The 26,277-nt window shown below is 41.7% G+C and overlaps 2 protein-coding genes across 5 annotated transcripts in view; one reads left to right on the top strand and one right to left on the bottom strand.

Annotated features, from left to right (window-relative positions):
* Window positions 1–4,672, bottom strand: part of OPHN1 (oligophrenin 1) — a 124,559-nt gene extending 119,887 nt beyond the window's left edge. Inside the window, exons 1-3 of one of the 3 annotated variants that reach the window (XM_077826633.1) lie at window positions 4,286–4,672; window positions 3,682–3,779; window positions 3,423–3,580 (exon numbers count right to left, since the gene is read on the bottom strand). In XM_077826633.1, coding sequence (XP_077682759.1) covers window positions 3,423–3,576 — 154 coding nt within the window. In that variant the 5' untranslated portion in view covers window positions 3,577–3,580; window positions 3,682–3,779; window positions 4,286–4,672. Of the gene's footprint in view, window positions 1–3,422; window positions 3,581–3,681; window positions 4,250–4,285 lie in introns of those variants that run through there. The other 2 variants (XM_077826632.1, XM_077826634.1) reach the window with 2 other exon arrangements.
* Window positions 4,673–7,443: 2,771 nt separating this feature from the next.
* Window positions 7,444–18,529, top strand: YIPF6 (Yip1 domain family member 6). Of its 2 annotated transcripts, none has more exons than XM_077826433.1 (7): window positions 7,444–7,599; window positions 8,737–8,865; window positions 9,557–9,635; window positions 10,051–10,093; window positions 12,975–13,100; window positions 13,218–13,375; window positions 14,065–18,529. In XM_077826433.1, exons 1-7 carry the CDS (start codon window positions 7,444–7,446, stop codon window positions 14,181–14,183), a joined length of 810 nt encoding a protein of 269 aa, XP_077682559.1. In that variant the 3' UTR covers window positions 14,184–18,529. The 2 variants fall into 2 exon arrangements, with proteins under 2 accessions (XP_077682559.1, XP_077682561.1); XM_077826435.1 differs by having other exon boundaries at window positions 7,555–7,599; window positions 8,744–8,865.
* Window positions 18,530–26,277: the final 7,748 nt, after the last annotated feature.

Genomic DNA, 26,277 nt, shown 5'->3' with positions numbered 1-26,277 from the left:
GAATCAAGCTTCAGTCTTATTTTATGGTAGATCTTGAGAGCAGCTTGATATTGCTCTGCACGCACACAAGCTGGAAGTTATGCATATTAAAAGTAATTTCAAGTTTTGAGTCTTAATCTGGGAACTATTCTACATCCTTGTCATAAATCTTAGCAGATCCTATTTCCCAATAGTAAGAGAACTGTAAATTTTCCTTGGTAGCTTAGAGTTTGCACAATTTAAAAGGTTGTGTGTAGTTTATATATAGACACACAATGCTGCATCCAGCCTTCTAAACTGCAGTCTCTGCACAGCCTGTTATTTTGAGACAGCAGGTGTTTGGCATTTTAGAAGCCTGTTGGCAGACAATGAATTTAATTAATTTGCTTTAAATCTTACATTTCAGTTTTTACACTAATTATTTACAGCACCACAATATGAAGCCAATACATAAATAAATCAAACTTAAAAACTGATTGAGTACTGTACTTAATTAAAGAAATTAATGACCTGGAGCATTTTACCAAATCAAAGACTTAGACACAAGGTTGATCAACACAGCACCAGGATGTCTACCTATACATTTCTAATATCCTCATTACTGTAGTAAATAGGCTTCAACATCTATCTGCTAAACACACAATTCCCACTCACTTTTAGAGCCAAATTCTCTTTTCAGCATAGAGCCCAAGTAGGCAGGCAAGCATCTAAATATCACTGCAATGGGTGCATTAGAAACAGAGGGATGGAAGAGCACTGCTCTTACATTTTTATCTATTCTTAGGTAAGGTTAGTAGTACATATTGTCCTGTCTGGATCCAATAGGGTGATCAGATTTCCCGATTTTATAGGGACAGTCCCGATATTTAGGGCTTTTTCTTACATAGGCTCCTATTACCCACCACCCCCGTCACGATTTTTCACAGTTCTATCTGGTCACCCTAGTATCCAATGAGTCCATCCTCCAAGCCCTTCCTGGATACCAAACTCCCATTTATTTCAATGGGAGTTCGACATGCCAAAGACTTGGGAGAATCAATCCCAACTTTGGCAAAATTGTAAGGATGCAGGCTCTGATTCTCCACTGCCTTTCACCTTCTGCCATTATTTATACTTGCACAAAGTGATGTAAAATGCTACCTCACCAGAGGCAACATTTTACAATCACTTTGCATAGGTTAAACGATGACACAAAATGCAAGGCAGAGGAGAATGGAGCCCCTGGAGACTCAGGCCACAATATCTACAGAACTGCATCATTAAGCTAATGCTGGGTAACTCTTGGTTTCCAAAAATTACATTAGTCGGAGTCCAGTTTATGAACAAATAATTGCAGCAAACCAAAGTTTTCCATCTCTTTGTCCCTTGAATGAATTACATCTTGCATTGGGCTTTCCAGTTGAAATCTTGCATTTCTTTCCTCTCCCAATTAAATAAATTAGGCAAACTGCAGAACATACAGAGCCAGATTCACAACTGCACCCAGGGGGTTCGATTCACTGACCATACTCCAGTTTTATACCTGCAAAAGTCCATTCATGCAATGAAGTAACGTGGTAGTAAATCATTCCAATATCCACTGCATGCAACTAGAATCAAGGGGGGCACAACGGGGACAGTTGTGACTCCAAGATTTTGGTCCTAATTCTACGCTGGCCCCAAGCAGACCAGCCTCAAGATCTGCTCAAAACTATTCTAGCTAGTTATGGCCTTAAGAGTCAATACACAAGCAGAGAATAAGCAGAGGGCACTAGCCCTCTGGATATTACCCTTCCCATTCCTGACAGGGAGTCGCAGAGAGTGTCACAGATGCCAGCTAGGCCGACTGTATGCCAGCTTGGGATTGTCCTGAAGATGAAGACTCCCTCACATCAGGGAATTCCCAGCTGAGGGGATTTGATGGTTTCCCGGTCCCTTTGAGCCAACAGAGCGGCACAAAGGGGCTGAATCGCAGAACAATATCTAGCCCCTCCACCACTCTCCTTCTCATCCTTACAGCAGGCTATCGAGCTGCTTAAATAAATATCCATTTATTGACACTGTATGAACTAACTGAAGTTTTTCATTTTCCAAATAAGAAAACCAATGGCCTAGTAGCTACTGAGTTGGTTGACCTCAGCTTTAGCAGGCAAAACCAAAGAGAGAAAAGGAAAAGTGATAGATACAAGAACTTCCTGTAGTACAATCACCACAAAGGATAACCCCACCCCCAATTGTTTTATAGCCAAGGACTGAAACCCTTTTATCTTAGGTACTTATCTGGCCCCCACACCGTAGCATCTGAACACTTAATAAACTTTGATGTATATATCCTCACAATACCCCAGGTCGGGTAGAGAAGTACTCTTATTCCTGTGTTATACAGAGGTACTGAGAGTCTGAGGGTGGGATTCACAAAGGCATTTAAGCACCTACCTCCCACTGAAGTCACTGAAGATGATTTAAATAGACTCCCTCTGCTCTATACTTATTCCATCGAGGAACATTTCAACGTGGGGGAAATGCTGCCTTCATTGGTATTATTTTAACTATTGTTCATGGTCTTCTCCCTTTGATTCAGAGTGCTAATCTCATCTGAAGGGATTCTGGCCTCTATAACCATCAATGGAGGTGAAGTACAATATGTGCATTGATCTTTGTTCTAGTCTCAGGTCCTACACTACAGAAATCAGAATGGAAGGTTGCATTTAACCTTACTCTATTTGAACTGTTCTTCATTACATGGGGCAATAATTATACTGGAAAATGTTGGTACCTCCTGTCAGGAAAATAAACAAACACACTTCATCATGTTGTGTCTGTACTTACATTGTATCACACTTACCTGCATTATACCATAAATAAGTAAGCTGATAAAACTGTGGCTCATCAACAAAAATTATTGTCTGTTTTAGTGAAGCACACTAACTTGTCACTGGGATATACTATGCACTTATATTGACAATATACACATAACATACCCCAGTGCACTCACCCTACAACATCTGTTCAAAGGGCCATCAATAAAAACAGTAACATTCAGAAAAAACTCCATGAAGAGAAAAGAGCTCTGTTCACTAACTACAGAAAGTGTCATTTTAAATAGAGAATTTTCTACTGAGAGATATGTAAAATATCTCACATATTGCAGAGACAAGGTGGGTGAAATAATATCTTTTATTGTAAGAGAGGCAATATTTGGAGCTTCCTTACATACTGCAGTCAGAAAATTGTCCAAATGCACAACAGGAAATTATGGTTATTGTCTATTTGTTGTGTCTATTATTAAAAAGACAAGAGTTTGGTTATGCACAGATATATTTAAGTATCCTTACATAGTAGCACATGATGAGTGTATAATATGGTAATAATGCACAGATATTATTAGCATTGTTGGAAAGCTATGGATGATGTATGTACTGCACAGGTATAAATGAATGTTTAAACAAAGCCATGTTACTTACTTTTTATAGCACTGATAAGTGCATTCCCATCTTTAATCACATCCTTTATGAATTTGTTGGTTCTCTCCAGCTCCTGCTCATAACATTTCAGCCTGTCTCGAAAATCCGGACTGTCCAGGTAGCAGTCGCTGAATTCTAACGCAGGATGCCCCATGTTCCTTGGAGAAAAAATTAAAATCAAAATGAAAAAAAGAATTCACCAATTTAAAAAATATATAAAAATTACTGAAAGCAAATAATCTCTTAGTGCCCAACTCACTCCTAAAACGGCAGAGATCCTTGTCGTTGTCTCCTGAGGATACCAGCTTTGATTTGTATATCACAGAAGGAAGGGGCAGGCTGCTTGGTTACTCTCTACTGAAAACATAAAACAAACGTGTACGACCTTTAAAGCATTCTAGGTATGACTTGGTACTGGATCCCATTCACTATTGTCCTCTTCTTACTCCTCAGCAAGCCTACGGTGTCCTTTCCATTCCTTACTGAAAATCCACCCAAACAGCAGCACTAGGGGGTCCCTGCTCTCTCCCTCCCCTTCTCTGATCTGCAAACGTTAGCTCGACTCAGACTTCTCCCCATCCACAAACACATCTGGCTGCTCTGAATGAACACAGGGGCTGGGGCGGCTGGGTGGCGTCCGGCCAGCTCCGCTCCAGCTCCGCTTTGTGCGAGGATTTCCTTCCTTGTATTCCTCAAGCACTCACAGCCTCCAGAGGCTGGCACCTCCCCTTTCCTCCTGCGCTCTTAAAGAAACAGCAGGGAGAGCTGGCTGTTCCCCCAAGGAAAAGGGACCTCTGGGTCTGTGGCAGCAGTAGTTGCCGCCCCGATCCGCCCGAAGAGCAACACAGAACCCTGAGCATTACATTTAAAACAGACTTCCACGGGGACACTGTCCTATTTCAGCTCCTTGAGCCCCTTCTGTTTCTTGCTCACACGTTAGCAGCAGCTCCCCTTTCCCCACATCTCCCTGCAGTCTATTCAGAGAGGATTGTCCGGGGAGCTGCTCATGAGCGCCACAAGCAACCGTACTGCTCTCAGATGGGGTATTCCCCAGGGAATGCCTTGGTGCTGCTGGAGGAAATCTCTTCTGCTTGATGAGCTAGCATCTCTTGCGGACTCTTCCTCGCTCTAGCTGCCTGCACGTGGCTGAGCCCTCAAGGGTTAACACGTTGTTGTTAATGTAGCCTCACACTCTGCAGGCAGCATCCAGGGAGGCAGGAGGGAGGAGACACAATAGAGGCAAGGCAGCTGCTGCAAACACGTCCCTGCGGAAACTGAACCACAGTAAATCCCGCAGGAGCACCACTCCCTCCTCCGGGTGGCGCATGCACGGCTGCCTGGGAGGTGTAGTTTTTCTTTCCGCAGGATCTGTATTGTGTATATGAGTGAGTGAAGAGGTTCCAAGCGCCACCCACTAGCTCCAAGGGGCTGTTCTTCCAGAGAATCCGGCACTGAAGGGACGAAGTAGCATGGACTGAGCAAAAACTCAGATTGAGTGATCAGTGTTGTCTACTCTGATTTACCTTGGCCCCTAGTAATGTACCCTAAAGTGGGGCTGTGTGACTGCTAAACCACACCTGGGACCCTCACAAAAAGACCATTTTGTGGAGATTTATGCATATGCTATGCATAAATTTATGCATGTGCTAAGCATAAACTTTATGTTCTGTGAGTGATCTCAATGAAGTTAGGCACAATGCATAAAATTAAGCATGTGAGATAAATCTTTGCAGGATTGGAGCCACAAACTCTATTTTCAGTCACAACTTTTCCTGTTATTATTGGCTTGAGCATTTAAGTTTAAAAAAGCATGTCCCTTTAAATCAGCAAACTAGCAGGGCTAAAACCTTTATCCTAAATTCCTGTAATCTGTACACTTTTATTAGCAACTGTAGATAGGAGTGTTGGTTTTGCTCATATAATCTGCAAGTCATTTTATACGTGATTTTCTGTTTAGAAAAATTAACAATTTAATCCTCATTGTTTCATTCAAATGTCTTGTTTAGAACAAGATAAAACATGAGAACTTTTATTTTATACTGATAAAATCTCCATACTATGTCTACTGTGCACACTTGTTCATGAGGACCAAGAGGGATACAATATGTTTCCAATTTATACAAATATGTGATTATGTGTCTTCTTCATTCCTCTTTTTTGTTTTCTGTTAATGCAGAACACGTTTATCCCCTTAAAAAGTCAAGGAAACTTATTAATTGGTAAAACTAAATCTTTCTTCTTTTCCACCAACATGCTCTGAACAGATCAGAATAATAAAATCATATTAGAGTCTGAATGTACTTAAATACTATTAAAGCTGCTTAATAAAATCTCACTTATTCTTTCATGTTGATCTGCACAGTTCTTTGATATTTTGCAGGTTATATTAACAAGAGAAGATGATCTACGAGCACATTGGCCCTAGAGACTTATCTTAAGGTCAAAATGTTGATGTTTTCATCTTCTTTTTGTCAATGTAGCCTGGAACTTCAAACAAACACTCTTTACAGTAATATGGAAGAATGTTTGTTTACATATTAAACAATAAGGTTCCTCTTCTAACTGTTGTGCTATTACTAAAATAGGAAGGAAACTGGTTAATAACATCTCATTTAAAAACTGTGACTGAATTTATTGCTGCTGACACTGAGGGACTGATAGCATGGATTTTAGCCAAGGACAACACACATGGACTTCTTTTACATTCTGCTGATGCAAATTCAGTCCTGACCTGCCACCTTCCTATTCCAGTCATAGGCCCCCACATGCAGCTCTTCCAAGGCACCTCTCCAGACATGCAGATTTCCTGATGTTCTTGTGCCAATCTTACACTTCACAGAGACTATTAATCAAGACAAATTCTGTTTTAGTAATATGCATGAATTGGGACTAGACAAATGACACATCTTCACTTGTAGCCTACTAGCCAAAATTTGAGCACAAATCTCTCAACCCACTCTTTGAGCATGATGATTTGGTTATAGAGGATAAAGCAACGTGGAAACTTATTTTTATTGACAGGGTTTGTCCATTTATTTACATATTTTTAAACATCCAAACAACCTTTAAAATCTCTGTAATATTTTTGATTGGTCTGAGCCTAAATCCTAGGGAACAGGTGTCCACATCACAAACAACCACCACCATAACTGGTATTAATTGATCCGACTGAGGGCTGACACAGAACAGAGGTCAAGGTCAAAGGATCGTGGAACCTTAATGTTTCTTATCCCTAGAGACAGAGGCCTTCCAGATCAGCTTTCAAGAAAGAGCCGCCGTTAGGGAATTCTCTATAACCTATATAAAGACTTAGGAAGCCAGAGACACTTATGAGGGTCGGAGAAAATCACTTATGTGGGTGGGATGCTGCGGTGACGGGCACTCGAGATAGCTGGGTGGATAATACGAGGCATGAATCTTTCCACTATGTCCTTCTCAACCCCAGCTCTTGCTGATGTGTGGGTCATTTCATCCTGACACACCTCATCCAGCACAGAGTATGGCATTGCTGTTGCGTGCCAAGCTGCCTGCCCCGATTCCAAGGCACCCCCACTTTCTCTGCTCTCCCCTGTGGGACACTTGGACCCCAGATAGATTGCAGTCCCCCAGTGCTGTATCCGAAGTGGGAAGAGTGTGCACAGGGAGGAGTGAGCTGCCTTCCCCTCTCGGGCAGGCAGGACATCCAGCTGGCTTGTGACCTGCAAATGGCCCCACAGAGGTAGGGCCCTGAGAATCGCAGATTACAGTGGGGGACCCAAGGGTACCTTGCATTGCATGTGCCTATAGACAGCTTCCCTGCAGACCCTCCATGCGGGGATCGTGCCCCTGAATGTGTGTGTGTGTGGCGGGGGGGGGTTAATGCCAGAGATTGAGAACTCTCCTTTGTGAGGGTGCGTGTGGCCCTTTAAGAGCTGAGGCTCTGCGCTCTGTCCCCTTCCCCCACTTGAGTCGGCTGCGTCTGTCCTTTTAAGTCTGGGCTGTTCCTCCAGCCGCCCCTCAGGGGGCTGGGTCCGGCGTTGCCATGGATACTCGGGCGAGTGACGCAATCTCTACGCGCGCTGCGCGGGCCGCTGACGTAGTGGATCCGTCTCCACGTCGCATCAATAGCAGCCGGGGTAGCGGGGCCAAGATGGCGGAGGCAGAGGAGAGTAGGTCTGGGGGAGCTGCGAAACCGCTGGTAAGAAAGGAGTCGGGGCGTGGCCCGACCCCTCCCGGCGGTGGGAGGTATGGGGGAGACCCAGCACCGCCACGCCTGGGTGGAGGGGCCAGAGCTGAGAAGGGGGGGGGTGGCCGGACTCCTGGGTTCTGTTCCTGGCTGGGGCTTGGGGTTCAGCTCAGTGGTTGAGCTGAGGGGGAGGATCTAGAGGTTGTGGATGGCTCATGGATTCCTGGGGTTTGTCCTGGGACTGGGGGAAAGAGGAGTCCAGTGGTTCGAATGGGGCAGGTGTGTTTCACATTTCTGCCACTGACTTTCTGAGAGACCTTGGGAAAGCTACTCTGTTTTTCCGTGCCTCAGTTTCTTCACCTGTAACTTGGAGACAGTTGCACTAACTCATGGGCGTAGAGGGGATGAGGGGGAAGGCTTAAATAATTACCACTCTTCTCCCCCCCCACCCCCATGATAGATGCTACAGTCAAGCACAGCAATAGTGTTATTTTAGAAACTTTCCTCGGGCACTTTGCAGGTCCCTTTATAGGCTCTCCTGAACAGGCTTCCCTTCAGAGCAGACCAGGCTACTCCTTATTTGCTTGCATCATTCAACAATAGGTGTAAAAATCCTGTTATTGCTGTTGGTGGTGGAGAAATGTATTATTCACCACATACACTTTCATTTGGTGCTTCATCTCTGTAGTATATGTTAGGGATATGGATATGTGTATATTGTTCACTTCACAGTGGTCCCTGCTTTTCTGCTGTGATAAATGCATTGCTGTCAATATTATAAAATTATATAGCACCATCAATGTACACAGCTCTTTACAGGACATAGACAAATCTTGTAGCCTGACCCAGAGAGCTTACATGTAAATAAGGACAAACACAAGTCATAAGGTAATGGGAGGGAGTACTTGGGATTTATTGATAGGAGAAGAAAATAACCTTTGATTGTAATTATGGTCCCTCCTGCTCACACATTGTGGCTTGCCTCTTAGTTGTGAATTGTTTGAAATAGGGAGGCTGCTCCTAGAATACTTATTTAAATATTCTTTTTGTAAAGTAGGTTGCTCATTACTCTCTTTATACTCTGCACAAAAATTCCTAGGCAAACATCAGCTATTTTCTGTATTAAAAGAACGTTAAAAAACTGATTAGTTTGCAGGTCTCTCAGATGTGTCAATATCAGAAGACATTCCAGTGGAAGGGGAGATCACAGTTCCTGTTGGATCTCACTCCCCTGATGAAGACTACTCCACATTGGATGAACCTGTTAAAGATACTATTGTGAGTTTTGTATCCCTTACTGCAGTGGTTTTCAACTTGTGGGCTGTGGACCCTTGGGGGTGCGCAGCCTATGTCTAAAATTTCCAAAGGGGTCTGCACCTCCATTTGAAATTTTTTGGGGTCTGCAACTGAAAGAAGGTTGAAAACAACTGCTTTACTGTGTCTGTGATAACACATGAAGTTTTTCTGATCTCTTGGGCGAAATACCACAAGAAATGTTGGTTTTAAAATTTACAACCAATTACAAAGCAAGAAAATTCAAAATTTTACAAAACAAACTCTTTTGGGCAAGGAATCTGAATTACAAACATAAAAATCCTCAAATTTGTTCTCTGTGACCCACTGAAAATTTCTGTAGTTGCCAGGGCATCAAGTGGGGATGAGGAATTAGCCAGATAATGAAATCTCCTCTTGGAGCAGCAAACAAATAACATTATTAGCTGGATGTTATGAAAAGAGGAATCTAGCTAATTTCATGCACTGGGACTATTATCCAGTTATTGGTTGCTGTGAATCTAATTTTTATACCATTATAAGGCATGCTATAGAAAGCATTTGACCCAAATATCTCTTGATTTAATATCAGTGCTGTGTTATAATTTATAGCTTGCAAAAGTATTTCCCCCTTCATTTTGTTAACACTTTAATTCCTGTGAAATGGTGTACTAGAGATGTCATTTGTGTGTTTCAGATGCGAGATCTAAAGGCAGTTGGAAAGAAATTTGTGCATGTCATGTATCCCAAAAAGAGCAGCGCGCTCCTTAGAGACTGTACGTATCAGATTTTGTAAATCTTGGGAAGACCAACATTACAAGACAAATATTCCTAAAAGTCACTGCATGGGTTGGACGAAGTCTTTGCTTTAATGAAATATCTGGAAAATAGAATAGCCATATGTTATTTCTCTGCAAGATACAGAATAACAAAAGCAAATGAGGCAGTTGTGTGAAGAGGCAGAACAACACTGACATCTCTTTAAAGTGAACTGTTTATCAGAATGAGTCTAGACGTTCTTAATCTGAATGCATCTTTATATACAGTATATGACACCACATGTTAGCTATGACAATTTTGGGATTGGGAACTGGAAAAGGGGTACACTGGGCTGCTTTAATACTCTTTTTTGCTAGAGAGATACTGTTCTGAACATCAGTATCTGATGTCATTCTGTTTCTTTCTCTACAGGGGATCTTTGGGGTCCTTTGGTGCTGTGTGTGTCACTTGCACTGTAAGTACCTGTTATCTTTCTATGTGTGAATGGTGGAGGGAATTTCTGACATGTCATGGTCAGGTTACTCTAGTGCTTAGGCTGGTGTGCTACAGATATTAATGGTGAAACTTATATGAGCAATTGACTCTCTAAAACCCTAAACTTATTAAGGGCCTCTCTTTTTATTTGGGATTTTAGGGTAAATGTAGGTAATAAATTATTCCTGTCTAGCCCTGCTGTCTTGGGGATAAATTATATTGAAAACTACAGAGGTCCTGGTAATTCTTGATTTTAGTGTGTACAACAAGTATTCTTTGGGCTAAATGTTCCGCGTTTTATATGCGTTATCCAGAAAGAGAAATGCAAGCTTTGTTGCTCATCCACACCGAGACACTCATGTGATATGAAAACTCTGGGTTTATTATTTTTTTTTGTTACCCATTTGTCATTTCAAAATACAACTGAGGGCAGTTCCAAAGCAAACTTACGCTACTGAAAGTCTGCTCAATTGTTTTTATTTTGCTGCATAATTGTAAAGCACGAAAGCCTTAATCTCTTCTTTTGACTTTTAAAATGCTGTTAGCATGGTTGAATCAGGAGGCACTATCCCATGGGGCAAGCTTATATATTAGAAGAAGTTTCTATTTGCACCTTGCACAACATGGTTGAGTTATAGATCCCTAAGGCAGTCAGTTTTAAATCTGTATGGGTATATAAAAAGACAAACAAGAGCAAGGCTTTGATTCTCCTGGTTAAAATAACACCATCCTTAACTTTTGCAGCAATGAGTGATGATCCATAAGGCATAACTGTTGGATACTATTCTAAAAAAACCCTAGTTACTATATCACTTTTCCTTTTATATATACAGCTGCAGTACTAAGTCATCCATGAGTTGTACTAATGGTCTGGAAGCTATACCTATTGACACTTCCCCTTTTCACCTGACCAATGTTGTGTGTTGGAAAAAACAAACAAACCCACCATGAGGATAATTTACTTTTTATCTATGGTAAAATAAATGTGCATGTACATAAAAATTGTATATAGTTGACTGTCTTCCTCCATTCATTTAACTTGTCATCTTGGCTGTAATTTTTTCAGGGTATGGACCATGTATGAGCTAGGCATACAACACAATGTGACCCCAATCTGGATTAGGCCTTCTGGGTCCTACTGCAGAATACATGTTTAATGTAGCAATACTGTAAGAATACATCACTTAGCATTTCATATCTGCAAAGTATTGTGAACACTAATTACTTTCCTCATTCCAATGAGGTAGGAATTAATTTACCCCCAAAAGTAAGTTACTTTAAATGATCTGAAGGCATCTGGAACTAAAAAGTGTGTATCAGATACTGTCTTCAGTATATTCCCTATCAGATTCGAACTGTGTTGAAAGAGCATAATCTACTTGACATCTAGTAATATTGAAAGTAGTTTTGACATTGCTATTTATATTGCAGTGGCACCTAGAAGCCTCAACCAGATTAGGGCCCCCTTGTGATAGGCACTGTACAAACATAGTAAAAGGCACTGTCCAGAACGATACTCTGCAAATTTTTCAGAAATCCATGGTTCAGTCCCTGGTGACAGCCAAAATGGTGGCGGTTACCTGTCTTCCATCTCTGACCTCTCCTTTTTATCTTTAGATCCAGGTTCAATTCCTTGCTTTGCTTGTGTGACCTTGGGCATGTCACTTAGTCTCTGTGTCTCATTTCTCCACCTTAAGATAGTTAATAGTATTTCACTACTTTGCAGGAATGTTGTGAGGATAAATACATTAAAGATTGTAAGGTGCTTGGCTACTAAAGTAATAGGGGTAAAGTAATAGTAATCTAAATATATGTACTTCAGATTCTCATTTGCACTAAGGCATCCTTATGCTGCCAGAACAGTGTAATAAAACCTTTGTGATCCTCATTCCAATTACTCTAGTTACACCTGCTTCTGAGTCTCCCTGGCCAATTTGTTGGGTTTTTTTAAGTTGCACTTTCCTATTTTTTTAAAAAAAGTGGTAATGCAAAAGATCTACATCAACAAAACAGAAATTGATTAGACATAAAGTACTGTCAACTGCACAAAGTAAAGAACCTGTGGAGCAAATGAACTAATTTTTCTCATCTTTCAGTTGTTGTAATCTTGGGTATTACACGTAACAGTTGTAGGTAAAATCTTTTAGAGAAATGATTTTTTTTTTTAAATGGCATACCTTTCAATTCGGTCACGTTTGTTTCATCTGTCCAAGCCTCACTTTTAGTCCCTCGTATTGTGGTTCAGTGGATAGAACTCAGGATTCCAAATCAGGAGACTTGAGTTCTGTTGCTTGTAACTCTACTAACTCATTGTTTCTCCTTGGGTAAATCACTTGTAAAATGGGAATAAAACCCACCTTTGGAAAGTGCTTGTTGATCTATGGGACAAAGTCCATTACTACCACATTCATACCTTCTTCTGTGCCGCCCTTCTGACTTTCCTTAGCTTTGTACATCAGTTCTGTCTCATTCAAAACCTTTCTTAATCTATCTGTTGGTAATCTCTCAAAGTAAGCAGTGCATCCAAATCTGTTTTAAAAATAAACAAATCCTCCATACCACTTTAAGATATGACCTTCCTTTGACCATCCACTGTTGTATGGCCTCCATCATTGTATTACTGAAGTATCTTTGTTTGTCTAACTTGCACTATAAACTCCATGGGGCAGGAGTTGTCGTCTTCTCTTTTGTACAGAACTGATCATGCTATAAACATGATAAATAATAAACAAAGAGAAATTTGACTCCAACCTACCTGAGAGTCATCATCTCTTAGGCTTAATACAGCTGTTAGAAATAAAACATGAAATAAAGTTACTGCCCTGTGATCATCTAGTATTTTGCTCTGTTCTCTGCCTCAGGATGCTTCAGGGAGGGTCAGCAGACAGTAAAGAAGATGGAGGTCCCCAGTTTGCTGAGGTCTTTGTTATCATCTGGTTTGGAGCAGTTGTCATTACACTAAACTCAAAACTGCTTGGAGGAACCATGTGAGTATCCATATGAACAATAGCAATGAAAATGCTCTAGTGTGTGGATTAACATTTTTGTTACTTAGATGCAACTTCCTTGTCTGTCTTCCTCCATCTCCCTTTGCCCCCTTCTAGATCTTTTTTTCAGAGCCTTTGTGTCCTGGGTTACTGTGTCCTGCCTCTGACAGTGGCTATGCTCGTGTGCAGGCTGGTACTACTAGCAAGCTCGGGGACTGTCAGCTTCATTGTGCGACTTGTTGTAGTGATGGCTATGTTTGGCTGGTCAACCCTAGGTAAGGAAGTTTTGGCAACAGAACTGTATCATGGATGCAAAGGAATTAAGAGTTTAGTCCTTTTTCTGTTAAGAAAGGTGGGCCTGCCAGGCAGTCTGCTGGTGGCATGGGTCAAGAAGAGATCATGGTTTGGGTTCCCTAAGTTGGTGAGGTTTTGTGGAAGCAGCACTCTCAGCCCTTGAGGTGAAAGGGAGTCTGCCCTTCCCCATGTCCCAGCTGATGCTCATGGTCAAAGCCATGTTGATGGACTCACATTTGCTCTGCAGTTAGCATTTCTTGCCTGGAGGAAGGGTTGCTATAATATGTTGCTTTTGAAGAGGAGAAGAACAGTATATTACACCAACATAGGAGTATTAGACCAGGAAATAAAGTCCCCATGTTAAATACCACTGGAAAACACTTATTTAATGTGAACATTTTTGCAGTATTTGTGCTAGTCTTATTTTGAAAATATGTTGCCTGGCATGTAACATCCTCTAAATGTTTCCTTTCCAACTGATAAAGGAAGACATACAAGTGGTGAGGGGGAGAAATGTCTTCAGCACAAAATGTAGGAGTCTTCTCTTTTTCCCTTCACCTTTAAATGTACAGGAGATCCTAATTTAGCAGCATTTATTGGTTTCTGATTCAGTTTGAAAATCTTTTAGCTTTGTGCACATTTCAAGTGTGTTCTCTCTCTTTGTCACCAGCATCCACAGCCTTTCTGGCAGACAGCCAGCCTCCAAATCGCAAGGCTCTTGTTGTTTACCCCATCTTCCTCTTCTACTTTGTTATCAGCTGGATGATTCTCACCTTTACACATCAGTGATGAGGGATCAACAGAGACTGCACAGAGAACTGGAAGTTTTCATAAATATTGCTGTTAATTTGTGGGCTTTATCTCCAATGCATAGATCTTGCATACTGTAAAAAAGCAGGCTATGGGATAAAGCCAGAGAGCTGAAGAATTCATCATTTCTAAGATTGAGATATACAAGGAGCCAGTTGCTTGAAAGATACTGAAATCCAGCTACTGAATTTTATTTAATCCTGCTGTTTAGTATAAATAAAAAATGCCCAGTCTGAGAAGAGAGGAATGCAGACAAAGGAAGGCAGTTTCCATGAGAATGGAGAGGATAAAATCCTATCTTGGAACTTCAAGAAGATTGATAACTGAAGACTAGGTAATAACTGTCTGGCTTAGCAGAATTCCCATTCATGCTTGGAGTTCTCTTTAAAATTGAATATTGCCCTATGAATAATAGAACACATTTGCTGACCCATGGGAAGAAGGGTATCTAAATCCTGGCTCTTTCCTAGATGTGCGAAGAGGTGAAATCTATACAAAGTGCATCCCGAGCAATAATTTTTCCTTTTCAGATCAAATTTCAGGTCTCAGCAAAAATACACATGTTTGCTCCATTCGTTTCATTGTCAGAGCATGTCTGAAGGGAGCTGTTTCTGTTCACACTGATGCAAACTGCTCTTGTGCACTTATGCACTTCAGTCATTTCATGTGTGTCATTTTAGACAAACTAAATGTCTCAAATACTAGTGTGACACTAACTGATCCATACAATTTCACAAGGAGATGGTGTTTGCACTGGACACTTACAAATTCCCCTTTGGGTAACACAAAATCAGAGTGTCAAAGTCTAGAGGAAGGCTTCAGATTCTTTACTTTGAAGGTGATGGCACTGATTGCTCAGCTATCACTCTACAACTTTTGAACAGAGAATTGGGCAGGTGGAGAGCAGTGTACCATCGCTGCAATGCATTCCTACTGAGTGAACTGAATTTTTGGTACTTGAGACGTTTGCCGATTAGCATACAAAACAAGGACTCAAACCTGTTGTTATATTTAGGATGGAGGAATGAATTAAATGGTCCATAAGTGAAGGTGTTGGCTGCTCTGAACTAGTATGGGGATCTGGTGCTTAATTGCTTAGAGTAACTTATTGGTTGTTTAGAGGGATGGCATTTCCACATAAATGTTAGTATTTTGTGCATATGGCTCCTGCTTTTGGTAGGGGGAAATATGAAACTTCTGTATATTTAGACTGAATATTTATAAAAGGGGATGGAATCTTCCTTCAAATATGTGCTACGTGTACATGCCTGTTCCACACCTGCAGAAGCTGATACAGATACACAAAGATAACATTTGGCATAGGTACTGTTTGAGAGTCACAAAGAGGTTATTTGTGTTGCATAGTAAGCAACACATGAGGAGAGCTCCAAAACATCAAAACTTGGGGTGGAGGTAGGGGGGAAAAAGTTGCTGTTCAAATATATAGTTAATTCTAAAGATGAACATAATGTCATGCTTTCTTATGTAGTAGTAGATGCAAAATAGTCCTGAAATTGACTAGTCAGATCCTATTTGATGTAAATATACTTAGTTTTATTTTTAAATATAAAGTGCAGATCTCTTTCTAAACACTCGTATACACACATGTTTAGGATCCCAAATCACTGACTGTAGATTGTAAGAAATTGATTCATGTTTGGCGAGCACAAAGGTTGTGGAGAAAACTGATTTAGTTACTCCCTGCGAAGACCTGGGGCTCCTGCTTCTTCCTGTCTGCAATAGTTGACATCAGTGAGTTTGCGGAGCAGACAGCTTCATTTACTGCCTTTCTTATGCTATATTCATTTGCTGCTGAGGGAGCTGTAAGTATTCAGATTAAAGTATGCATTTCAAGTATGCAATGGTGCATTTTTAAGTTCATACTCAAATTGTTCCTGATATGGGATGTGAAATGGCTTTGTATATTTGTTTTTAAAGCTGTGCAGTTCACCTTTTCAGTCCAGTTAAATCAAGTGCACTTTATAAGATGTTAAAAACAAATATCTTAGGCAAGTGAAAAAGATAGCAAATCTGTTAAGATCATTAAAATTAGACTCTTTCGGTCCAGTTACTCATTTCTCTACTCAAATGAGTACTCTCATCGAGATCAATGGCATTGATCATAAGAGTAAGAATTACATAATTAAAACCTAGTTGTGCACACTTTCCAGAAAGTCAATCTTTTCTGAAATTTTTTTCCAGTGTCTCTTATGATTTAAACTGTTAGATATGAATTTCTTTAAAATAAATAACGTAATTTATCAATATCTCCTTGAGAGGGGACAGTTGTCAGGAAAGAGGAGTTTTTAATTTAAACTACAAATGTTGTGAGAAGCATGATTTAAAATCCTCCATGCTTTATTTTGTTTACTTCTGAGCTTCAAGGTGGCTTGCTCTATGAGAATTAATATATTGCTCTTAGGTTATGACTGGAGGAGGAGGGTTATTTTTGTTGATTTAATCATTTAAAGTAGCCATTATAGGGTTTTTCGTTAACGTGAAAAGGGGTAGGGGAAAACGTTCTGGTTATACAGTGAAGGTGTAACTTTTGGCTGGTAGCAGTAATTCCTTTAGTGTGGAAACTGCTCCCTTTCAAAGCAGTAAAGTCTATAAATTCAGATACACCTGCTTTGAAAGCATAACTCTTTAAAGTCTATAGCCGTGTACAACAGGATGCAGGTGAGGAACTGTATATATTCTGAAGTTTCATGCTTCCAGTTGAATAAACCAACATTTTTTTTTTTTTAAAACCATCACTGCTTCTAGTTGCTACAGTTCATTGTTTCAGTAAATCCACCCAACTGCACTAAAATTCCCCTGATGATACCAGTGTATTTCAAGTATGCAAAAAAAAAAAACCCTTTAAAAACAATTCTCTGTACAGCATTATCTTCTGTTCTGAAGAAGCTTGTCTGCATATCTGTCTTGGTCTATTGAAGGAGGAAGGGAAATGTTTGTATTTTGGAAAGTCTAACCCTTTTTGTAAACAAAGCCTTATCTTATGAAAAAATAGGGCTGCTTGCCTTCTCAGCATGAATATGGGCATCAAGTTGTATGGATCCACAGTTGCTCCTTTCTGTTGATTTTTATTTCAATTCATAAAAGCTAGAAGCTAAAATTAGTCTAATTTTCTATGATTCTTGTGAACAGGAACTTGACTGATTATAGATCAAAGATATTACTATAGCCTTAGGACTTTCCATCTTAAGAGTTTGATTGTGATGTCCGAAATGTATGTGTTCTGGAGTGACTTATCCAAGACGCACACATTACTCATGTTTGCTGTAATTAAAATACACCTAAAATAGTTATGGGTAACCTGAAGTTCCTACTGATAAAATGTTTCCGTACTAATATGTGGACAGGTAAAGCACTCAGCTACAGATGTTCATCTGTCAGATGGAGAGACAAGATTTGCACTCTTCATGTATTGTTCACAAAATGTTATGATTGAAATTTTATGTTTGTGCAGCAATTCTTCTCTTTGTGAGGTTTGGGGACACACTTAAAGGGATACCAGCAACTGAAAAAAATCACACTTCTGTCTGAAGCCTTTTCTGTTATTAACAGCAGGTACAAATATGACTGTAGCTGAATAAAATTTGACAGCATTTTGTGTACAGTTAGCTTACCGCTGTTTAAATTGATTGTTTCCACAGCATTTGGGTGGAGGTCAAGGATTTTAAAATAGGAAAATGTAACTCTGAAATCACAAATGTGGGCAGGTTTAACACCTGCCCCTACTTCTAATTTATCTTTAGAAACTAATTCCAGTTGACTATGTTCCTTCTAAATTGCAGCATTGTATGAGTAGTCCGTGGTAACATATATTGAGTGGTTCTAAATCTACTTTCAACATGCTTATCTGATCGTAAATCATATAGCCATTGTATCTGGCTTATATCTTTGTATTCCTCCAAAAGAATGTGTACAGTTAATCCATATAAGCACAATATTTATTTGTTTATGGTTTGAGGATGCATATGGTCATTTGCTGTCTTACTTACCAAGGGGAACAGTGTCTCTTTTTCCATTTTAACGCTGGTGATGGGGAGATGGGAAGGTCAGGGTGTGGGGAGTAGAGTAGACTTTTTGCCTTAATGAAATGTATAATTTTTCTGTAGTGAAAGCAGATGCTCTTCTGATGCATAAACCGGTATTCTTTCCCACTCAAACTTTGGCAGTGTCACTTGTACGTTTTGAAAACCCCTTTGAATCTGAATTGAGTTCAGTCTTCTTCCCTTATACCTACTGGACCTGTGAAAAAGAGAACATGTAAATTATTTGTTAAATTTTAAAGTAATATATTAAAATACTGAAAAGGACAGTGTGTGTGGTTTGAAAGTAGTGTATGTGCTGTACTGCTGACTGCACTCTAGGATCTATGTTAGCTGGCAGTTCTCTATAATATTTTTTTAAATACCAACTTGGACAGTCTTTATGGTAAGCATTATGCAACCTGAGCTATCAGGACCTGGGAGGGAACACAGCAGCTACCTATCGGGCCGAGAGCATTCTTGTGACAGGCTCTAAAGGAAATCCTATCCAGCCTTTGTCCAAAGGAACATGAGTTTTATGTGGTCTTCAGGGAAGATGGTCTGAATTAAGGAAGGATGGGGAAAGAAGCACTTCTTCTTTCTCCATGGGCTTGGGTTTTGTGCTTGTAAAATGCTCCCATGGGTATAAGTAACTGGTGAATTCTGACATGGTAGTATTTTGCACCCTGTTTTCACATGTGTACACACCAAGGTGCAAAGCAGGGGAGAAAAAGTCCTATCAGGACTTATCCTATTCACTGTACTAAAAACCTCCTATATTAGGGGAGGAACACAGCTCCCATTAGGGCACTCTGTTAACACTTCTGTGGGTTGGTTTAATAATTGTACTCCCATCTGATCCTGATCCATACTGGTTCTGCTCCTGCTTAATCTGTGCCCCTCTCACACCTGTCCACTCACATAGGCTTCTTCAGGTGAAAGGGTTACTAAACTTTCAGTGTCCCTGAATGCAGCTGATCATGGTCCCTACCAGTATGAACATCAGGAAACAAAGAACCTAATTTCAGTTATCTTGCAGGAGTAATTTGCTCTTGTCCCTTATTCACTGAAAACATACCAACACTAATGTGTGGTCTCTCAAGACATGGGCAGTGGGGGAGCTTTTCCACTCGTAACTTTTTGTCGTAATGTGACCCTGTTTGGTACTGTAGAACTCCTGATTTTTAGTATAACTTACTGAGCTATTATTTGGTGTTACCCATATTTCTAATGAAAGACTTTGGAATGAATTCATCCATATCGGGTTTTAAAAGATTAATAATCTTAGATGCACATTTCTATTAGTGATATTTCTTACTGAATGATTGTACAGACAGGTGATGTTACAAGGCATAGGTAACCCACTCTTCATGCTGAATCTCCTTACTGCATTGATTAGCCCTGTAGTAACCTCCCTTCCAAGCAGATAAAATTGTATATGGAACTAAATTACCTTTTTAAGAGCTGTATTCCTTCAGCCAAAGAACTACTTACTTCCTGAGGGGCTAACTGTTGTTAATGGTCATGCAACAGGCACAAAACATGCATATATGTCTAATCGCTACTGTGTTTGAATCAGGTACTGAACTAGGAGGAAGTAACAATAGCATGTGCTTACTTATTAGCCTGCAAAGACCTGGCAGGTAATAATAACCGGATGAGGACTTTCAGCTACTCCAGCCTCTCTTGGATTTGAGCCAGCTACCTAAAGGTGTACTTATATAATACCTGTAGTGGTTTATCCTCAGGTTACAAAGTGCAAATGCTATTCCAAGTACCAGTCACACTTGTTGGGGAGCTAGCACTAGGGAAACAACACAATCACATTTTTCACTCTCTAAACATATTACCTTCTTGATGTGCTTCCTACTTGCTGTGCTGCCATGCCTATATGTGGATTATCAGTGTTAAATAAGCAGTGGTTATCTACTTGCCCTCCAAAATGTACCATGCTGTTAATGTCAAATCTGATTTACTTGAAAAATATTCTTGCCCAAGTGGCCACAGGGGGGCAGCATTACCTTTACAAAGAAATTACTATTTAATTGCCTCAATAAAGAACAGAAATGAATATTTGCATCTCTGTGCTTCACAGTCCCCCTTCACACCTCCCAAGAAAGACTTCAGAAACATGTGTCAGCCTGTTCTTTCATTCCAAGTCTATTTTGTGAGCATAATCTCTGCCGTGAAATGCAGTACATGGAATTTAGAGTTTTGCAATGACCAGCTTGCTAGATTCTCTGTCATTTGAATGAGTTTGACTGTATGGATTCTATCAATTTTCCCCCTTCTGTAACTTCATTTATTGTATTTTGAGGGGAGAGTTGAGAGATTTTATTTTAAAAGGAACAGGGTATTTTTTAAACAAAATGCTAAGTCACTGGAGGAGGATTAAATGGGAATTGTTTTTAAAAAGAAAACAACAAAAAACATAAGCGATGCATAACAATACAACATCAGATAAAATTGCTTGCAGAAAATCATAGAAGATGGAAGAGACTTCTTCCAGTCTTCTCTTCAGTCCTTGAAAGTTCTTAAACACAATAGCTTGCCTGCTTTTGCAATTTTTGCAGTAATTGCTCAGTACTAATGTAATTTTACTCTTGGCAAGGTCTGGTTTGGTGAAAAATTGAGCAAATGAGTTATAATTACTGCATTTGGGTGATAATTTTAAGACACTTTTAGGCTCACAGCATCTTATGATCAGTATTACATTAGAGTAATTGCGCAATTAGTACTAAACTTCTGCCCACCTGTCAGCTTTTGCTTAGACAGATTTAAAGATAGGACTATGATTATGGAGTATTTGCTATTTGGTAGCAAGCTGCTATGTTTTTTTTACATATTAGTAAAAGGAATGTTAGCAAGATTAATCTGTCAAAAGCTTTTTGCTAATGCCTGTATTTGAAATCCATGTTTTTGTGATTTTCGGATAGGATGGGAAGGGGTAAAGGGCAAAATCCTTGTCTCCAAGCTGGGAAAACTATTTTGAGGATATCTTGAATCACACAGAGAAATAGATAAATTAGGTCACTAAATCTAACAAAGAATATGTCAGGGGGATTTGATGCCCCCAGGAATTAGGAATAGAATACAGAACCTATTTTCCTAAGAACATAAGAATGGCCTACTAGATCATACTAATGGTCCATCTAGTTCAGTATCCTGTCGTCTGACAGGGGCTGGTGCCAGATGCTTCAGAGGGAATGAGAACAGGGCAACTTACTGAGTGACCCATCCCTTGTTATCCAGTCTCCGCTTCTAGCAGAGGTTTAGGGACACCCAAAGCCTGGGGCTGTGTCACTAACCATCTTGGCTAAGAGCCACTGGGAGACTTGTCCTTCATGAACTTATTTAATTTTGAACTCTGGTTTATACGTTTGGCCTCACAACACCTGCTGGCAATGAGTTCCACAGGCTAATTGTGCATTATGTGAAGAAGTATTTCCTTTTGTTGTTTTAAACCTGTTAACTTCATTGGGTGACCTTTGGTTCTGGTGTTATGTGAAGTGGTAAATAACACTTTCTCCAGACTGTTAATGGGTTTATAACTATAATATCCACCCTTAGTTCTCTCTTTTCTAAATTGAACAATCCCAGTCTTTTTAATAAAAAGAAAAGGAGTACTTGTGGCACCTTAGTGACTAACCAATTTATTTGAGCATAAGCTTTCGTGAGCTACAGCTCACTTCATCGGATGAAGTGAGCTGTAGCTCATGAAAGCTTATGCTCAAATAAATTGGTTAGTCACTAAGGTGCCACAAGTACTCCTTTTCTTTTTGCAAATACAGACTAACATGGCTGTTACTCTGAAACCAGTCTTTTTAATCTTGTATGGAAGCTGTTCCTCTAATACCTCTAATAATTTTTGTCCTTTTCTGTACTTTATCCTATTCTAATATCTTTTCTGAGATGAGGTGACCAGAACTGCACACAGTATTCAAGGTGTGGGTTTACCATGGATTTATTTAGTAGCATTATGGTATTTTGTTTTATCTATTCCTTTACTAATGGTTCCTAACATTCTGTTAGCTTTTTTGACTGCTGCTGCACACTGAGCAGATATTTTCAGAGAAGTATCCACAATGATTCCAATCTCTTTCTTGAGTGGTAACAGCTAGACCTGTCATTTTGCATGTCTAGTTGGGATTATGTTTTCCAGTGTGGATTACTTTGGTTTTATCAACATTGAATTTCACCTCCCATTTTGTCAGCCAGTTTTGTAATATCCCTTTGGAACTCTTCACAGTCAGCTTTGGACTTCACTATCTTGAATAATTTTGTATCATCTGCAAACTTTGCCCCCTCACTGCTTACCCCTTTTTCAAAACCATTTATGAGTATGTTGAACAGCACCGGTCCCCGTTCAGATCCTTGGGGGGACACTGCTATTTACCTCTCAACCTTTTTTTAATCAGTAAACTAGTTTTGCTAGAAAAGTCACAGAAAGTGACTACAGTCAAAGCAAATTCTTTTAAAGTCTGGACTAATACTTGGAAATTTGTTTACAATATTTGCCCAGCTCTACTTATACTTTTAAGGAAGTTGGTGGTTATTTAGCATGGTTGGAATTTTCAGAGCAGTGTGGAAGTTCTATCACACTACACTCATCCATTGTAGAGGGAGTTGTGTGGTTAAAATTCTGCAGAAAGCTTTGAAAATCTCACCCTACATCGTATGTTTTCCCAAAACAAATCTGAATAATTCTTTAAGATAGGCAGTTTTCAGGTTGGGGACTGAAATATTTTCTAACCCATTTACCTTTGGCCTGTTACCAAGCATGTGATGTTTCAGCGCCAAAGGAAAATTTCTGAGAAATTCACAAGTGAGTGAAAACAAAATGCAAGCGAAAATTCTGAAAGTTTGCACTTACTGTTGTTACAAGTGACACCTGGTATGCCCAGAACAGAAAGATCCCAGAACAGCGTCATTCTCTCATATTCAGTTTTCCGCTTTTTGAACTTGTTAGCAGTTTGAGTATTGACAGCTTCACTAGTTTCCCTGTGTAGTGAGTTAGCTTGTCATTTTTGCCCCGTACTATCAGTTGTTTGTGAGAGTCTCTCCCGCTGCTACAGTGCAGAGGGAAAAGCATTTTAAAAAATAGGAAAATGTGACTGTCAAACCCGCAAGGGTTTTGGAGGGGCATAAGGGTATTGATAGACCTGAAACTACTTCAAGCTAGAGCTGGCCAAAAACCAGAACATATTTTCAGCACTCCCCCTCCACCCTCAATTGCCCTTTTGCTCGAAGGTAGAGCTGGTCAAAAATTAACCCCTTTTTAGAGTCTAACTCTAAGTTGACTGTGTTCCTTTCAGGTGGGTTTCAATTAGTAGAAAGAAAGTGATGAGAGTGAGCAAAGGAAAATTTAGGTCACAATGAGGTCAATTGGACCAGAACTAGGGAACACAGTTCTCACTGAGGGAGTTATTCATGTTTGGACCAGACAAAACCCTTAGGCATGCACTACGTGGGGCAGCTTCGCATTGACAAGGGCTGATGATCTAATTGGACTTTTCTGTCTCAATTCTAATGGGAGATAACACGAAGGGTGAGGAGTGTGCATGTGTGTTCCACCTTTTAAACAAACTCTTCTAGTAGGAGCTTGTGGGTCAGCTAAGTGACCTAGCAGTTGTGCTTTGCATTGTCATGTGGGAGAACCTAGGTCCTCAGCCTTGGAACCTAAGGCTTTGCTGTGCTGAGGTGTAACGTATGCTGCTCTGACAACATGATGAGATCTTAAAATAGCAGATTTCCCCCCTGGAATACACTCTTGGGGGCTGTGGACAGATTCAGTGTAAATTAGAGCAGTACCGAGGCTGCTCTAATTTACATTTGGGCTCTGACTCCAGCCCAGAACATAGGAGGTGCAAAGGTAGCTTAAAGTTGAGAATCTGGCCTTGGAGCTAAGGGTAGCACAGTCCTCAGTTATAGAGAACATTGTTTGCATTCTGGATCCAAGTAGTCTCTTGCACTCCAAAGCAGCAGAAGGTAGGTATGTCAATCCCTGAAGCCAGATCTAAGTGCAGTGCTGGATCCTCTTCCCTCACTCTGGGGCCCAGGACTTGGGACTGTTCTGCAGGTCCACCAGGTGAATCCCAAGGGACAAGGGACTTGCTGTGGCAGCAAGAATTCTGCCCCTTGTGCCTGGAGCCATCTTGTGATAAGATGGTTTGGGCAGCAGGGAACGCTGGCCAGGAGGCAACCTACTCAGGGATTTTCCCTACAGCCACATTCCACCCCTTCCAGCAGCGGTGGCTGGGATTTAGGAGCAACATCTCCACCTAGCAAGCTGGGCTAACCCAGACCCCTGAGGGCTATGAGCTGCCCCAGCTGATGCGGTCTGAGCTTTTTGTACGAGGAAGTAGCTCCCCTCCATAAGAGCCAGGGGGCAGCAAGGCCCGGCCCTGCTCCAAGGCTTCCCCTTCAGCGCGCTGCACGCCAGCAGCAGACCCCTTTTACAGACGGGGAAGATGAGGCCGAAGGCGGTTGCGCTACTTGCCCCCGAGCGAGTCAGTGGCAAAACTGGGCCGCTGAGAGCCCAGCAGCAGCCCTCCTCCCCGGCCGGGGCAGGAAAGGGTTAAGCTCTCCTCCTCCTCTCTTCCCCCCGGTGTACGGCTTCCCCCAGGTAGGCGTGTGGCAGCCGGGAAGGGTGATGTCATGGCAGGGCGGGGGGACCCCAGCCCGTCCGCGGCTGCTCCCGCGGCTGGCAGCTGAGCGGGGGAAGCCCCTGCCTGGGAGCAGCGCGGGGCGAAGATGCAGCCAGGCGCCGGAGGCCGATGGCCGGACCTCGGGGGGTGAGAAGGCGCCGCGGGGCCGCGCATCCCTCAGCGGCGACCTGCCAGCTCCGCTCCGGGCAGCAGCGCAGGGGGCGGGAGAAACCCGGCTGCGGCAGCCGGGATCCGCTGCTCTTGCAAAGGCGCCAGGTTGGCTCCTCCGGGGTCTCTGCGTGAGCCGCGGGGGAGAGGCCCCAGGGGCAGGGGCTTGCCCTCGGCTCTGGTTCCAGCGGCCTGCCGCTGGGAAGCTCCACCCGCTGCAGGTCGTATTTCGGGGAGCGCCAGGGGCGCTTTGGTTATTAGCATCTGCTTGGAGAACGTTATGGTGGGGTAGATGGAAAAAAAAAAAAAAGGCTGGAAGTCTGTCGCTCACCCCTTGAGATAATGCCCCCTCTTGGCTGCCGAGGAAGGGGGTTGAAGGGTTCACGTTTTCCTGGAGGGTACGGCGGGGCTCTCCGCGCCAAGCACAGAGCCAGCTCAGACCTGGGGGAATGCAGGCTTCTTGTCTGAGCCCCTGATAGGGGATGGGGCCAGGGCCAGGGCCTGAAATTCTGAACTCTCCAGACCTGGCGGGCAGACCCGGGGGTCTAGTTCAGCAGCGCCTCTCTTACCTCCGTTCCTGTGTTCCAGGTGCCCCAGAGCAGTTTCCAGCCAAGAGTTAGAGCAGGGGTCGGCAGCCTTTCAGAAGTGGTGTGCCAAGTCTTCATTTATTTACCTTGATTTATGGTGTCGCGTGCCAGTAATACATTTTAACGTTTTTAGAAGGCCTCCCTCTATAAGTCTGTATTATATAACTGAACTATTGTTGTCTGTAAAGTAAATAAGGTTTTTAAAACGTTTAAGAAGCTTCATTTAAAATTAAATTAAAATGCAGATCTTATCAGTTTAGTGTGAGCCTTGCCCTTGCTTTCCCTTGCTGAGTTTTCCAATGTCTGTAAATACATTATCTTCTTTTGGGAGAGAGAGGTTCCTTTCATCCAGGCAGGCTGCGGTCTGGCAAGGGGCCGCGGCCGAGACCCCAGCTAGCAGCGGGCTGAGCGGGGCCAGGGGCCAGAACCACAGGCTGGCAACAGAGTGCCACTAAAAATCAGCTCGCCATAGGTTGCCGACCTCTGAGTTAGAAGGGTGGCAGCCCAGTAACCAGGCAGGCAAAGGTGAGAACCGTTTTGCCCTCAGCCGGCTGCTTGCAGCCATGAATGTCAGAGGGTATGCTACAGCCTGGATATTGAGGTTCTCCCCTGGGCTCTTTTTGGGAAGTGCAGT

This window comes from Eretmochelys imbricata, chromosome 9 (assembly GCF_965152235.1).
Source record: "Eretmochelys imbricata isolate rEreImb1 chromosome 9, rEreImb1.hap1, whole genome shotgun sequence".
Lineage (NCBI taxonomy): Eukaryota > Metazoa > Chordata > Testudines > Cheloniidae > Eretmochelys > Eretmochelys imbricata.
The sequence above is the reverse complement of the archived record's forward strand: the minus strand, read 5'-3'. Positions and strand labels throughout refer to the sequence as shown.